The sequence below is a fragment of the Miniopterus schreibersii genome (assembly GCF_964146895.1).
Source record: "Miniopterus schreibersii genome assembly, chromosome: 1".
Classification (NCBI taxonomy): Eukaryota; Metazoa; Chordata; class Mammalia; order Chiroptera; family Miniopteridae; genus Miniopterus; species Miniopterus schreibersii.
This window is the reverse complement of record NC_138101.1, coordinates 52,647,325-52,662,509: the sequence shown is the minus strand read 5'-3', so window position 1 is coordinate 52,662,509 and position 15,185 is coordinate 52,647,325. Positions and strand designations below refer to the sequence as shown.

The window sequence follows — 15,185 nt, the reverse complement described above, 5'->3', positions numbered from 1 at the left end:
CAATGCCCCCCCAAACCCCTGATCTCATGATTACTTTTCAAATTGCATTCCTCTTGCTTGCTCAAGTGAAAGACAGATAAGAACAGTACCTAGTTCACAGGGGGTAGTGAGAATTAAATAAAAATAATCCATGTAAAGTGATTTACACTGCTCAGCAGAGTTGCGCAGCCTGGGAATATCTCCTGCTTTCTATTTTAATAGTTTATAAGTTGCCATATTCCTGTTTATTAAGTGTATGCATAGAAACAAAGGAGTCAGATGGACATGCTCTTGGGAGTGGGCTATTTTAGGAAATAGGGGCAGGGATTAGTTTGGTAACTATTGCTTTTGTCAATGTTTGATTTTCTCAGATATAAAAAAGTTAAGCCCTGGCCCGGTAAGGTTCAATTGATTGAGCATCATCACATGCACTGAACGGTAGCATTCAAGTCCCAGTCAGGGCACATGCCCAGGCTGAGGGCTTGATCCCTGGTTGAGGTGCGTGTGGGAGGCAGCCAATCAATGTTTCTCTCTCTCTCTGTCTCTCTCCCCCTCTCCCTTCCTCTCTCTCTGAAATTAATAAAAACATATTTTAAAAAAAAGTTAAAGGAGAGTTCACATGTGCATTTAGTACCAAAAAGCACCCAACTATTTTTTATTGAGATAACTGTAGATTCACATGCAGTTGCAAGAAATAATAAGAGATCCCTTGTATACTAGTCTAGTTTTCTCCAATGGTGACATTTTGCAAAGCTGCAGTGTAATATCATAACCAGGATACTGACATTAATAAAATCTGCCAATCTTATTCCTATTTCCCCAGTTTTATCTGTACTCATTTCTGAGTGTGTATTAATATGTATCTGCCACCATAGTTAAGATAATGAACAGTCCCAACACCACAAGGATTCCTGGTGGTGTACTTTTATAACTACTCCTTCCGTCCCCTATCCCTAGGTCCTAGCAATCACTAACCTGTCCTCCATCTCTAAAATTGTGTCATTTCAAGAATGGAATCATACAGTAGGTAACCTTCTAGGATTGGTTTTTCCTCCACTCAGAATAATCCCCTGGACATTCATCTAAGTTGTTGTATGTATCAATAGTTGTTATAACCCCACTATTTTTTAAAATTGGAAAATGCATTATTGCCTAGGAGACCAATGTTTCAGAAACTTTATGCAGCAACAGCCCTTTTTCTTGACCAGTTTCCACTCAAATTTCCCACAATTCTTCCTTTATGGGTCACCATTGCCCCGTCACAACCTTCACAATCGCAGTTACAGATAGGAAGCAGGTCAAAAGGACAAAAATAAATAATAGGGAAATTATGTCCTTGAACTAGGGAGAAGAGGATATTATATATACAGGGCATCCCCCCAAAAAATGTAGACACACTTCAACAGCTGATGGTTCAACTGATGTTTCTTTCTTTTCAGATTTAACCCACTGGAATTAATAATTATTCAAAGTGTGTATATATTTTGGGGGGACAGCCTGTATACACACACACACACACACACACACACACACACACACATATTTATACTGTGTTTTATCTACTCATCTCATCTATCCTCCCAATAACTTTGTAAAGGTACACAATACATAACTCCATTTTTAAATCAGGAAATTGAAGGTCAGATAAGTTAATTTGCCAAGGTCACTCCCCTAATAAGTAACAGAGCCAGTATTAGTATTTGAGGCTATTCGACTTCAAAGCTATATTACCTTCCACAATACTAAGATATTACTTAATAAACTTATTTTAATTAAGTTATAATATAAAATTATACACAAACCTAAGTCTCAAAAGTCATCCATAATTTAGACATGGCTAATGAAAATTAAATTGCTACTTTAACACAGATTACTTCACTTTTAGAAATGAAATGCCACTAAAAGTCTTTGATTCTTTAGCATCAACAAATGAAATACTTTTGTCATTAATGTTATAAATCTTTTCCACAATTTCATTAAAATATAGCACCCCTTTTTTCTTATTGTCACTCTCCCTCTTCCCCCAAAATTAAATTAACTTTTAAAAGTAATGAACCCAAGACATTACCTGTTCTAAATCAGGAAGTGAATCAAATCACTCTTACCTCCATGTTCCTCTTTTCCTTAAAACAGCTTTGATTAAAAAGACAAAAATCTAAGAAGAGCAAAAAGAAAGAGGAAGAAGAATATATTGTCCTTTAAAGGGGACAATAATTGGGCAGGGTGCAAAGAGAGGCCATTTATTAAACAGACTTGTGCTGAGCAATGTATGTGCTGGGCACCCTTAGTAATGGTGATGCTAAAGTGAATACTCCAGGTCTCCTGCCATCAAGAGCTCCCAGCTTTATACTAAAGATAGTCATTAAATAAATAATTACAAAAAAGGTGACAAGTGCTACAATGGGGTATGTGTATATTTGTAGTATAAAGGAACAGGAATTAAATGGTGAAAATAAATTGGTGGCCTCTTTGATCATTAAGAACCTTCAACAAACTGGCACGCCACCCCAAAAAAGTCCACTTGAAAGTAACTTCAATATTTTGGATATTTTTTAAGTGGTGAAGCACCTGTTAGATATTTAATTAAATCATTTAAGATTTAGAAACAAATATTTAAAAGACTCAAAACCACTGTGTTAGTATTTGTGTGCTAAACAGTTTATGCATATTTGGTATTTTAGCTGTTCTTAATGCTTAAAGTAATTTGGCCTATTATTAGAGTAGCAGGTCAGCCTTGTGACTCTAGTTTAAAGTGCTTAATTGAGTAATTGATTTAGGCTTGCAATTTTAAGTTAAAGGTTATTAAGTCCAGCATGTGAAAAGATGCTTTTTTTTAAATTCAAAAATGTATCGAGTTCCAAGCACTCTGCGAACAATTAGGCTACTAGAATAAAGTACATTCCCAAACTACTCACATTTTTTAACTTGAGATACATGCGTCTATAAATAATTATGATTTTTGTGACAAGTACTGGAACAGTATAAGGCACACCAGTGGCACAAAAGAGAAGCAATTAAATGAAGAAAGCAGAAACTAAAGCAAGATGTCTAAGAAAGCAACAGCAGGAAATAATATTTACAACAAGTGACATCTGAAAACTCAGATTCCTTTTTGTGACATTCTTACCTGGGCACTGCCACGGAATCCTCAGTAGTCATGAGTCCCAGTTGACCATCACTCCCTGCACCCCAAGAAAACAGCTGGCCCCGGTCACTGAGGGCCAGACTGTGGGACTCGCCACAAGCCACATGGACAATGTGCTGATCTGCCAACGCTCCAATTTGCTCTGAAAGAGACCAAACCAAAGGTGGAAAATGTACAGCCCAGAAACAGGAATTACATAGAATCATCTTCCTAGGTAGTTTTGTTTTTCAAAGAGAACCACTAAATCTGCATATTTATAGTAGAGATAATAAATTTTATAGGTTTCTAAAAGCTGTCAATTTAGACCCCTGCTATACTGGGCAGCACACACACCTATAGCAGCACACACATCTCAGATGGTCCCTCATGTGCATGGACTGGGGAGGGAGCATTCCAGGAGGGGGTCTCATTGTTCCCAGGCAGAATTTTACTCAATCCTACTGCTTTTATCCTCATTTTCACTCATATTTGGGCCTCTCTGGTTCAACCCTCCTAGAATGCTCCCTCCCCAATCCTGAAAAACACCTTTCTCCCCTCTTCCAGAACACAGTCGCATATACATCCAACCAGGAGATAAGAGGATTTCTCTCATAACACTGGCCCAAGAGGCCCACAAATACTAACATTTGTGGGTACTCCAATGAAATACCCAGCTTCCCACTAGTTAACAAGAATTGCCCACACGTAGCTTCACTCGCATTTTGGTACTTCACTCTTAAATATAAAAGGCTGGCCAGGGAGCACCATAAATTTGAGGGAAAGCATAATGTGAAAGATAAAGAGGAAAACAAACAGGAAAGAAATGAACTCTAAAGAAAAGGATCATGCAGGGAACAGAAAAAAAATTTGTAAGTCATTAGAGAAAGAGAAGACAGGTAACATTCAAACATTTAGAAAGCAAACAAAATTACCTTGAAAAATGAAAATATGGCAACATAAATTTAAAGGAAAAACCTTCAAAAGCAGAATAAGAAATTAGAATTGAAGAAATTTTCTAAGAAATAGAACAAAAAAGCAAAGAACAAAACGGAGAAGGGAAAAAAAAGAAACAAATGAGGGAGTTATTCTAAAGGGTACAATAACAAAAAAGAACTCCAAAAAGAGAATAGAAAATATGCATATATGCATAACCCATGGACATAGACAATAGTGTGGGGAAGAAGGGGAGTATAGGGGGGAAGGGAGTCAATGTGGGGGGAAAAAGGGGGACATCTGTAATACTTTCAACAATAAAGATAAATTTTAAAAAGAGAGAGAATGGAAAAAACACAAGTTAGAAAACTTCAAAGAAGAAAAACAAGATTTCTCATTACTTAAGTACATGAGTTTTACATTGTAAAGACCTAGTAAGGACTCAGAATAATGACTGATAAAAGAATGACTTCAGAGTACCTCATCTTGAAATTTCAGAACACCAACAAAGATTCTAAAAGTTCTCAAAAGAAAGGAGTTTATATACAACAGAACAGAGATTAGAATGGCATCAGATTTCTCAAAAGCAATACTGTAAACTAGAAGACAATGGAGCAATGCCTTCACAATTCTGAAGGAAAATGACTTCCAACTGAGAAGTCTATACTTAGCCAACCCTGAATCAAATATGAGGGGGGAAAAAGAACAACTTTCAGGCATGTAAGGCTCTCAAAATATTTTACTTCCCAAGCTGCCTATCTCAGAAGTTACCAAAAGATCATGCCTCCAAAACAAAGATTCAGGAAACAAAAATTTTACATAGGACCCATTAGTAGATGAGTGGATAAAAAAGCTGTGATACATTTATACAATGGAATACTACACAGCCATAAAGAAGAAGAAAATCTTACCTTTTGTGACAGCATGGATGACCTGGAGATTAATATGCTAAGTGAAATAAGCCATTCAGAGAAAGATAAATGTCCTGTGATCTCACTTATGTGTGGAATCCAATGAACAAAATAAACTGATGAACGAAACAGAAACAGAGGCACGGATACATGGAACAGACTGAGAGCTGTCAGAGGGGAGGGGGGTGGGGGGGACTGGATGAAAGATGAAGGGATTAGCCAAAAAAACATACAGACACAGCACATAGACACAGACAACAGTGTGGTGATAGAGGAAAAGGGAGATGGGGGCAAAGCAGAGGTGGGCAAAGAAGAGGAAATGGGGAGAGACTTTGCTTGTGGCCATGGGCTCATGGTGCAGTGTGCAGATGATGTTTTGTTGAGTTGTACACTTGAACCCTGTATGGTTTTGCAAACCAATGTCACCCCAATAAATTCTATCTAAAAAAAAAGGATTTTACACAGGAGAGGTAAAGAATATTTCCAAGACAGCTATGTAGCAGGTCTGTGAGGCAAAGTTGGAGAATGTCTCCAAGGTGGAAAAAAGAAATACAATCTGATGAGTTTTATAAGTTTTATAATTCTGTCAGACAATACAGAGGTTACTATGCCAAAGAGGGTAAAAATGAAATCATTAACTCCAGAAAACACTAAATGTTTTACAGGAAGTAAAAGCAATCATGCTACATGAAGTCATAATAACCAAATAAATATAATTTATATTATATAGTTAAAAATTTAATTGTCAATTGATTTTAAAAACTCAACTATTTGGAAATATAAGTTTCTAGGGGTGAGGGAAGAGGAAAGGGAGTGTGGAGAATATAATACAGAAAATGCTAGTCTTCCCCACTGTGAAGTCTCCAGATTAATGTCCAATACTGAAAAAAAAATTTAAAGTAACATTATAAGCATGTTACTTATAAAGTTAAATATCAAAATAACAGCCCCTGCGAGAGAGACTGATAAGGACAGTGAAGCAGGGAGTTGCTATTTGACCTAGGCATAGTCTGTATAAATATATTACTTAAAAACAAAACACTGTTTTTAAAAAATTTAATCAGCTAAAAATCTGCTCATGTCAGAAAAATCTCCTGAAAGATGCTGTAAACTCCTGTTGTTCCCATAGCCCATCCTCTTTAATCTCTCTTTGGTATTAGAACCTACCTCTCTTCTCAGCCTTTCCCTATGCACTGCCTTTACTTTGGAAAAATGTAAGATACTCCTACTGAAGTAGTTCAGGTGATTCTAACTACTCCTCTGACCATATTTCTGTCTCGCACCACCACTCCAGAACTTGGGCAGTTCTATGCCCTCCCAGGCCTGGGTGATACCTCAGCCATGATTGAGGACTGCCCTACAACCTGACCTCCTACGCCAACCGTTAGCCTTTCCTGCCTGGATGTTAGCAAACAACCTATGACAATATTATACTAAGTTTCTGCACTACCTGACAGGACACTATCTGATCTGCCACCTATTTCCTTGCCTCAAAATTTGTCAATAGCATCCTCTTGACCTTGTTTACCATAGCTAAGCTAAGTGGCCTCAACAGGGCATTTCTAGAATCCAAGTACCATTTCTTCCCAGTCTGGTCAAGTCCTAGGCAAGCCAATTCCTGTCCCATAATCACATATCAGCCAACAAAACAGACACCAAACCACCATCACAACAAAAGTTGCAGCCCCAAAGGCAGAGAAGCTATAAGGCAGAGAAACTGTTAAATAATACAAAGATTTGTGGAGAATTTTAAACCACTGGTCGTACCAAGTTCAACTTATTTTTTCTAGCCAGAAAACAGCTCATCTAGTTCAGACTGGGGATCTGTTACAGTGAAATTATAATCCCTCTGCTGGAGTCTACTCCCTAGGTCAGGCCAATGTGCCAATGAATGCTTCATTCACACCTCTCACTGATTACACCCCTGCCCCAGTTAGGAACACGCAGGCTGAGGTGCACATTTTCACACACAGGCTCTTCTGATTCATTATGTCAAGACTATACACCATACTTTGCAGATCACGACAGTACCTCGACCCACACATTAAAATAAACACACAAGAAATATCGGGCATTTTTTTAGGATAAAAGCCTATTTTCTCTCTGGCATTCTCAAAGCAACATTTTAAAGTCTTTAGAAGTCTTTAGCAATGTTGTCAACTCCCACTAAGCCAAGGTAATAGGGCAGAAGAGTAGCAAATGTGAAACGCTGCTTAGAGCAAATAAGCAGTTCAAATGGACTTACATTATTAGAATTATTTCTACTTGGCTTTTGAGCCCATCATAATTTTTTAATGTATTTTCAAGTTAATAGTAAACTGGGTATTAAACACCAAAGTGTGGTAACAGAAGGACGATATGGGCCTAGAGGATAGATGGATGATGCCGATACTTAATCCTTGCATCAACCTTGTAAGGCAAGGGCACTAAGCCCAAGCTCAGAAAAAGTATGTAACTTTGCAAAGGTTCACAGCTAATTAGTGGTGGAGCCAGGACGGGGTCTAGGTCTTTCTGACTTCAAAGTCCATTATACCCACTAGGCTATATTATCTTCCCTCCTGACTAAGCAGATTTTAAACTGATGAAAGCAACTATGAATTGAATAGTCTAGTTATGGATAATGGGAAACTGACTCTTTCCCCCTATTGACTATTCAGATGAGAATTATATACCCAATAGTCTGCAGTTAACAATATGAGCAGTTGGGTGGAAAGTATACAAGATATAAAAAATTAGTGATCAATATTTGGTACTAAATTTTTAACTAATAAAACTATAACAAAATAAATTGAATGTCAACAATATGACAAAAGGAATTACACTTTCATCACTTATCTGTCTCCTTTTTTAGTTTCCCCAAATTATCTACTCTAAAGATTATTTTCCTTTAATAGTAAAAAACAAAGACAGCCACACGGTGGGAAATCCAGTGCTTTGCCCTGCCACTATAGATTCTGTATCTTCACATTCAACCAACCCTGGTTTCTGTTGCCCACTGAAGTCTCACTCTGGTTCACATCTTGCCTCCTGCTCGTATACTCTGCTCTCCCCTGGCAGTTTTTCTCAAAGTACTATCAACCCAGTCTGAGGGGTACAGTGATGAAAACAAACTATCTCAACAAACCACTCAAAATGGATTACAATCCAAATTCCCTTGCAGATCCCAATAAAGAGAACTTCCAAGTGTCCGACTTTCCTCCTGGAGTCCCCTTGGCCTGAGGCAACATAACTAGGCTCTCTCTCCCTCATTTTACTTGTTTCTATATCTGAAAGGTCTTGTTCCTAAACTATATTTCAACTACTTCCTTAATTATTTTTGTCTAAACATTTTGGGGATCTGGGCTATGCCTGGTGACATCTCAACTCTCTAACAACTCACAATTTAAAGTACCCACCCCCATAAAAGAGTTATCTCTGTAAGAGGAATCCAACCTTGTTCCTGAGCCAGGGAACTCAAACCAGAGCCAGCTTTTCAAAAATCTTTTTTTATTTATCATACAATTGACTTTTTTTAGTGTGTAATTCTATGAATGTAAGCACAAGTAACCATTCAATAAACGTTCAATAAACATTCATGTATAGTTATTGTGTGAGAATAAGTTTTCATTTCTGTGGAGTAAATACCCAGGAGTGGGTATTTTAACCTTCCTATATCATTATTTTGAAGTCAGTTTCTTATACACAGCATATGGCTGGGTTCTTTTTTTTTAAACCTAATACAATAATCTCTGTATTTTTATTGTTTTGTTTAGACTATATTTAATGTAATTATTGATATGTTTGGATTTTTTACTACCTTTTTACTATTTGTTTTCTGTCCCATTTTTCATTGTTATTTTTCCTCATTCCTGCCTTCTTTTTCATTAAACATTTACTAGTATTTCAGTTTAATTTATTGTTTGTTTTTTACTATATCTCTTTGTATAGTTACTTAAGTGATTGCTCTAGGGATTACAAACTAAATATTTATATTTTCAGAGTTTACTTAGAATCAATACCATTTCAAGGAGAATGTAGAAATCTTACTACCATATAGGTCCCTTTACCCCTTCCCTCTTTAAGTTGTAGTAATCTTAAATATTACATCTGCATACACTGAAAACTCCATCACAATGTTATAATTTGTGCTTTCAATCATCAGATATATGTTAAAGAACTCAAGAAGAGAACTGTCTATTATATTTACCCAGACATCTATTTCTACTGCTCTTCCTTCATTCCTGATGTTTCAATATAGTCCTTCTGGTATCATTTTCCTGCTGTCCAAAAAACTTCCTTTAGCTATTGTTTAGAATAAATTTGCTGGCTGTGAATTTTCTGACTTTTTCTTCACCTGAGAATGAATGTCTTTGTTTCACGTACATGTATAAAGGCTATTTTTTTTGCTTGATACAGAATTCTGGGTTGACTTCTTTTCTTTTAGCAATTTAAAAAAGTTGTATCACTTACGGCCTCCATGGTTTCTGGGGTGGAATTCAGTCATTTCAATAATCATCCCCCTATAGGTAATATGTTATTTTTTTCTGGCTGCTTTCAAGTATTTTCTTTGTCTTTAGTTTTCAGAAATTTGATTGTGATCTGTCTGGGTATGGATTTCTTTGAGCTTATCTTGCTTGGGTTTACTGGACTTCTTGAATCTGTAGGTTTATGCCCTCTGCCAAATTTGAAAATTTTCAGTCATTATTATTTTCAGTGCCACATTCTTTCTCCTCTTCTGCTGAGACTCCAATGACATGAATGTTAGACCTTTGTTCTTGCCCCACAGATTCCAGAAATCCTGTTTAATTTTTTTTTAATCTCTTTTATCTCTTATTATTTAGGCTACATAATTTCTATCGCTTTGTCTTCAACTTCATTGATTTCTTTCCTCTGTCATCTTCATTCCATTGAGGCCATCCAGTGAATATTTCATTTTGGTTATTGTACAGGTTCTTTTTTATATCATCTATTTCTTTGCTAAGAATTCCATTTTTCCATTTGTTTCCCAAGATTTTGAGGCAACTTGTTGGAACATTTGTATCATTGCAGCTTTAAAGTCTTCGTCAGATAATCCCAACATCTATGTCATTCCAGCACTGGCATCTGTTGTCTGTTCCCATGCTAGCTGAGACTTCCCTGGATTTTTATATGCTGAGCAAGTTTGGATTGTACCATGAAAAAAATTGATTATAAGACTCTGGGTCTTATTGAAATCTGCTAGTGAATGTTAACAATCTTGTTTTAGTTTTCAAAAGCTATTTGGATGTATGCCCTGCATGTACCATATGGTGTCCAGTCTGGAACTTCTGTGATGATCTATTTATTAGTTCAGTTCTCAAAGTCATCCATATGCTATGTAGGACCAGATCCACACAGACACAACTCAGAGGTAAGCCCATAGTTCATAGATAACTATATGGAATTGCTTTCCTGAGCTCTTCCTTCTCTGAGAACCCCAATACTTTAAGGTTTCCTGGGGCTCTTTTTTAGCTCTCTAGCCTACATACTGTACTCCCACAGCTGTGCCTGCCTCTGGAGCCTAAGGGCAAGAGGACCGGAGGGGGAAAATGGTAAACTCAATGCCATTTCAGTGGTACTTTGAATTCTAGTCTTCTTTCCCAATCTACCTGCCATTATTTACTTTCCAGCACCCTCGAATAGCTGCTCCAGCCATTCTGTCCAGGTTTTAATATTGCATTCAGTAGGAAGGAATGTGCTTACTCCATCCTGCCTGGAACTAAAAACCCAGAGCCAGATTTTTAAAATAACATTTTTTTCCTGCTATGTGTTTTTTTAAAAAATCAGAGAAAGCCCATAAACTGTCTTTGTTCTACTTGGGAACAACAACAAAAAATGGATGATAAAAAGCAAAGGAACAGCTCTCCCACAAATGTTCATCTAAAAGTATGTTTAACCTTCCTCTACAGTGAAGGGCTGGATTCCTGAAAGCAGGGAGAATCTCTCAGCAGCTGATACTTCATTTAAGTTATCCTAGTATATCAAACACTTACTTGTTTAATCCCATGTAGGACTGCCCAAGTCTTTCCAACTAAAGAATCAGAGAGAAAGATCGTTATGACAGAGTTCAGAGTAGTATTTCTCAGTTCAGGGACAGATGACTTAAATCTTGGGCCTTGGTGTTCATATACAGAACCCAAAAATACTTATACACTATGAAAAAGGTTTCTGAGGATATTTTATCTCAAAGCCATAAATCTAAATTTACCATGTATGCTTTTGGATGCAATAAGCCAAATACACTGACTAAGTGAATTAGAACATATGGAGGCCTGTCACAGGCAATGGGAGGGAAGAAGTATTTGTGTTTTTGAGTCATTAGCACTCCACTAGTCAGAATAAAATCAGCTGCAGTGACTCAGTTATTTTCAGAAACTCAGAACTGCCAACCGTGGCATAATCTGACTCCTTAAAAGGATTTAACAGAGAAAGACTGTAAATTAGGAAACTATCTGATTGCTCTGGTAGAGAGAATCCTAAAAGCAGAAGGGACCTCTGTGGTCCCCACAGTGGTGAATATAACTTTGTATCGTCAAATGCCCGAGTATTCCAGGTGATAATTAAGACCCTCCAAGAAAACAGAAATCTTAATCCTCAGGCACAAAATACTAACAGTCCCTCAAAGGTCAGCTCACACGTTACCACAGATGCTTTCTCCTTTACAGAGCTTTCCTTTTCTGTACAATGACAGCACCAGAGTGCCTGCTTGGGTACCTAGAACTGAATGTAAACTATAGGAAGGCTGCCTCACATTAAAGAAATGCTAGGAAACACCTGTGGAATATATAAAGTCTTTAATATCAAAATGCAAATGTTAGGTGTTAAGATGTCTGATATGACTGCCAAAGAAATCACAGACATTAAAATGCTATGATTCCTGCCCAGCCAGTGTGGCTCAGTGGATTGAGCATCATCCTGTGCACCAAGAGACCACCGGTTCAATTCCGGGTCAGGGCACATGACCAGGCTGTGGGCTCGATCCCCAGTAGGGGGCATGTAGGAGGCAGCTGATTGATGATTCTCTCTCATTGATGTTTCTCTCTCTCTCCCTCTCCCTTCCTCTCTAAAAATCAATTAAAACATATTTTTAAAATGCTATGATTCTGGGGGTGGTGGTGGTGGAAGGAGTTAATGGGGGAAAGGGAGGACATCTGTAATATTTTCAACAATAAAGATAAATTTTTTTTAAAAAGCTATGATTCCTAGTAAAGGAGGAGAAAATGAGCTGGTTATTTCAAAATCCCTGGAGGAGTTCATGGATATTTCAAAGTATCATCATCTTTACAGTGGGAATGGAGTGGAATGGAGAAACTAAAACATTTTCAAAAAATACATGAATCAGAAGTGCAGAACCAAGACAGGCCCATTTAGAAAACAAATTAATCTGTGTTAGATCTACTAATATAAATAGAACATAATTAAGAAATCCCAGTTTCCCCCACTTCTGTTTGTCTCTTTTACTATAGAAGGCTTCCTCAGGTAGGCATGCTCCTTTACTACATTTCCAGCCCCTCTCTCCTGTCTCTGGAGAATGGGAGGTGGGGCTGAAAATTCTAATCTTCTAATCATTGCTTGGTCTGTCTGGTGACCAGCCCCCATCTAGGAGCCCACCCAGTCACCTCATTAAAACAAAAGATGCTCTTAGTGCTCTTATCACTTAGGAATTTACAAGGTTTTAGAAGCTCTGTGCCAAGAATGGGGTAAAAAACCAACTATTAGAACAAGAGATGCTTGTAGTGCTCTTATCACTTAGGAAATTATGAGGGTTTTTATGGAGCTCTGTGCCAGGCAGGAACTAGGAACAGAGACCGATATATATATATATATATATATTTTTTTTTTTCTATTATCTCATAAACATTTATTCTCATCCAGAATAAAAACTTACCCCTCCCAATTTTTACCATATACTACACTTAACCACTTGCACTATTTTACCTCCTTAGAGCTCAAATATTTTAACTTGGGCCTCCTTGGAAGGCAGCCAAAACCCATGGATTGACCCAAAAGAGAATAAAAACCTCTCTATACTAAGTCACAAAATACACACTGGAAACTGACATGTTTTAACTGTGCAATCACAACAAAATACTTGCTAATCCACTTCTTTTCAAAGAGGCTGTGTAAAAAGTCCCTATTTTTGTCTAACTATTTAAACTGTGGTAAATGTAGTAAAAACTGTCTTTGATTAAATCAAATGATATAGAGATAACAAGTTTATTAGCTTTTAGAAAAAATCGGGGACATCTGTAATACTGTCAGCAATAAAAATATATATATTTTTAAAAATGAAGGATCAAAAAATTGAAATTATGATGAAAACCCTATATACCGCCTAACAAAGTAAATAGTAGACACTTACTGTCAGTATACTACCCATCAGTACAAACTTTAAGGCAGACATTTTGACAATATTCCATAGGCTTTAGAATTTTGCATAGTCTTCAATACAACAGTTGAATTTCTACAAATATATCCTAAAGAAATACTGTACATTACATTGCAATTAACAGAAAAAAAAATTAGAAATAAATTGCGATTATACACTAAAGTTGAAATATGCAGTCTTTTAAAAAGCTAATATGAACAGGATCATCCCAGAAAAATATTCATAAGATATGAAGAGGAAATGAATGCTACAAAGAAGTATTTTAATATGACCTCATTAAAATTATATTGATGTTTGAAAAATTCTGGAAGGCTATATTTCTAAGTAATAACAATGTCTTTTTGTTCAGGGTGGTAAAAATGACTCTCTCAGTAATTGATAGAACAAATAAACACAAAATCAGTAGGATACAAAAAAATTTAGAAGATCTGAACAACACTATCAACCAACCTGACCTAACTGACATATATAAATACTCTACCCATCAACAGCAAAATATACATTATTTTCAATAGCAGACAGAGCATTCACCAAGACAGACCATATTCTCTGGGCCATAAAACAAATCTGAATAAATTTAAGAGATCCGAAATCATACAAAATTTGTACTCTGACCACATGGTATTAAAATAGAAATCATTAACTGAAAAATATCAGTAAAATCCCCATATATTTGGATATTAAACTACGCATTTTTAAATAACCCATGGGTCAAAGAAAAAAATCATAAGCGAAAGTATTACAAAGTGTTATGAACTGTATAAAAATAAAAGCACATGGAATACAGCTTAAGTGATGCTTAAAACAAAATTTTTAGTATGAAATGCTTATTAGCATAAAAGAAAAGCAGCAAATCAGTGAATTAAAATTCCACACTAAGAAACCAGAAAAATTGTGACGGCTGCTCCTCTCACTGCTTGAAGCCTTAGGTAGTGATATTTTAGTCCATCATATATCTAAGCTGACTTGTTTTCAGTCAGAGCACCAAAGGGATGGGTTGGCTGTCCATCAGTGCCTTCTGATTTTTTGCAGAATCAAACAATTACCAAAAAAAATTTTTAAACCTAAAAAACAAAATTTAGTAAATTAAGCACTTAAAATAAACAGACGAAAGGAAATAATAAATATAAGAACACAAATCGATGAAACAGAAAACAAAAAAAGTTTTAGAAAAATCATTGAAACCAAAAACTTTTTATTTGAAAATATTAATAAAATTGATTAAACTCTAGCCAGTGTAATCAAGAAACAAACAGAGGACACAAATTACCTATATCAGAAAAACAAATCTTATAGACATGATGAAAAGAGTTTTGGAGATAAATGGTGGTGATGGTGGCTCAATATTATGAATATACAGTATTTAACACCACTGAACTACACACTTAAAAATGATAATTTTCAAACACCAGTGAGCAGTGGCTATTACTCTCTGAAATTTTTTGCCAATGAAATGGATGAAAAAATGGTATTTCATTTTCACTTTCATTTCTCTGAACATATCTGCATCTATTCACTGGTCATTTGCAAGCGCACCTCTATAAAATGTCCATTGTATTACGGGGTTGCCTATCTTTTTCTTATCAACTTGAAGATGCTCTGGTATATTAGAGATATGACACCTCTAACTGTTAATTCAAAGCAATTATTTCTCCCAGCCTACGACTCGTCTTTTGGCTTTGTTTATGGCCTTATATCATAGAAGATGTTTAAACTTTCATGCAATCTGCCAATCATTTCCTTTATGGCTCCTGGGCCACCTGTCTCACTTTAGAACCCCAAGGTTCTAAACACATGCACCTATTTTTCCTATTATTTTTGTAGTGTTACTTTTTACATTTATGACTTTCAT

General features: G+C 36.3%; 1 protein-coding gene across 3 annotated transcripts in view; it reads right to left on the bottom strand.

Annotated features, from left to right (window-relative positions):
- HERC3 (HECT and RLD domain containing E3 ubiquitin protein ligase 3) overlaps positions 1-15,185 on the bottom strand; it is a 104,471-nt gene that overhangs the window by 61,303 nt on the left and 27,983 nt on the right. For all 3 annotated transcript variants that reach the window (XR_013999999.1, XM_081153745.1, XM_081153746.1), the window contains exon 4: positions 3,107-3,266. Coding sequence is in view for 2 of the 3 variants with exons in the window: in XM_081153745.1 (XP_081009871.1) it covers positions 3,107-3,266 (160 nt within the window). In the remaining variant the exon portion in view is untranslated. The remainder of the gene's footprint in view (positions 1-3,106; positions 3,267-15,185) is intronic.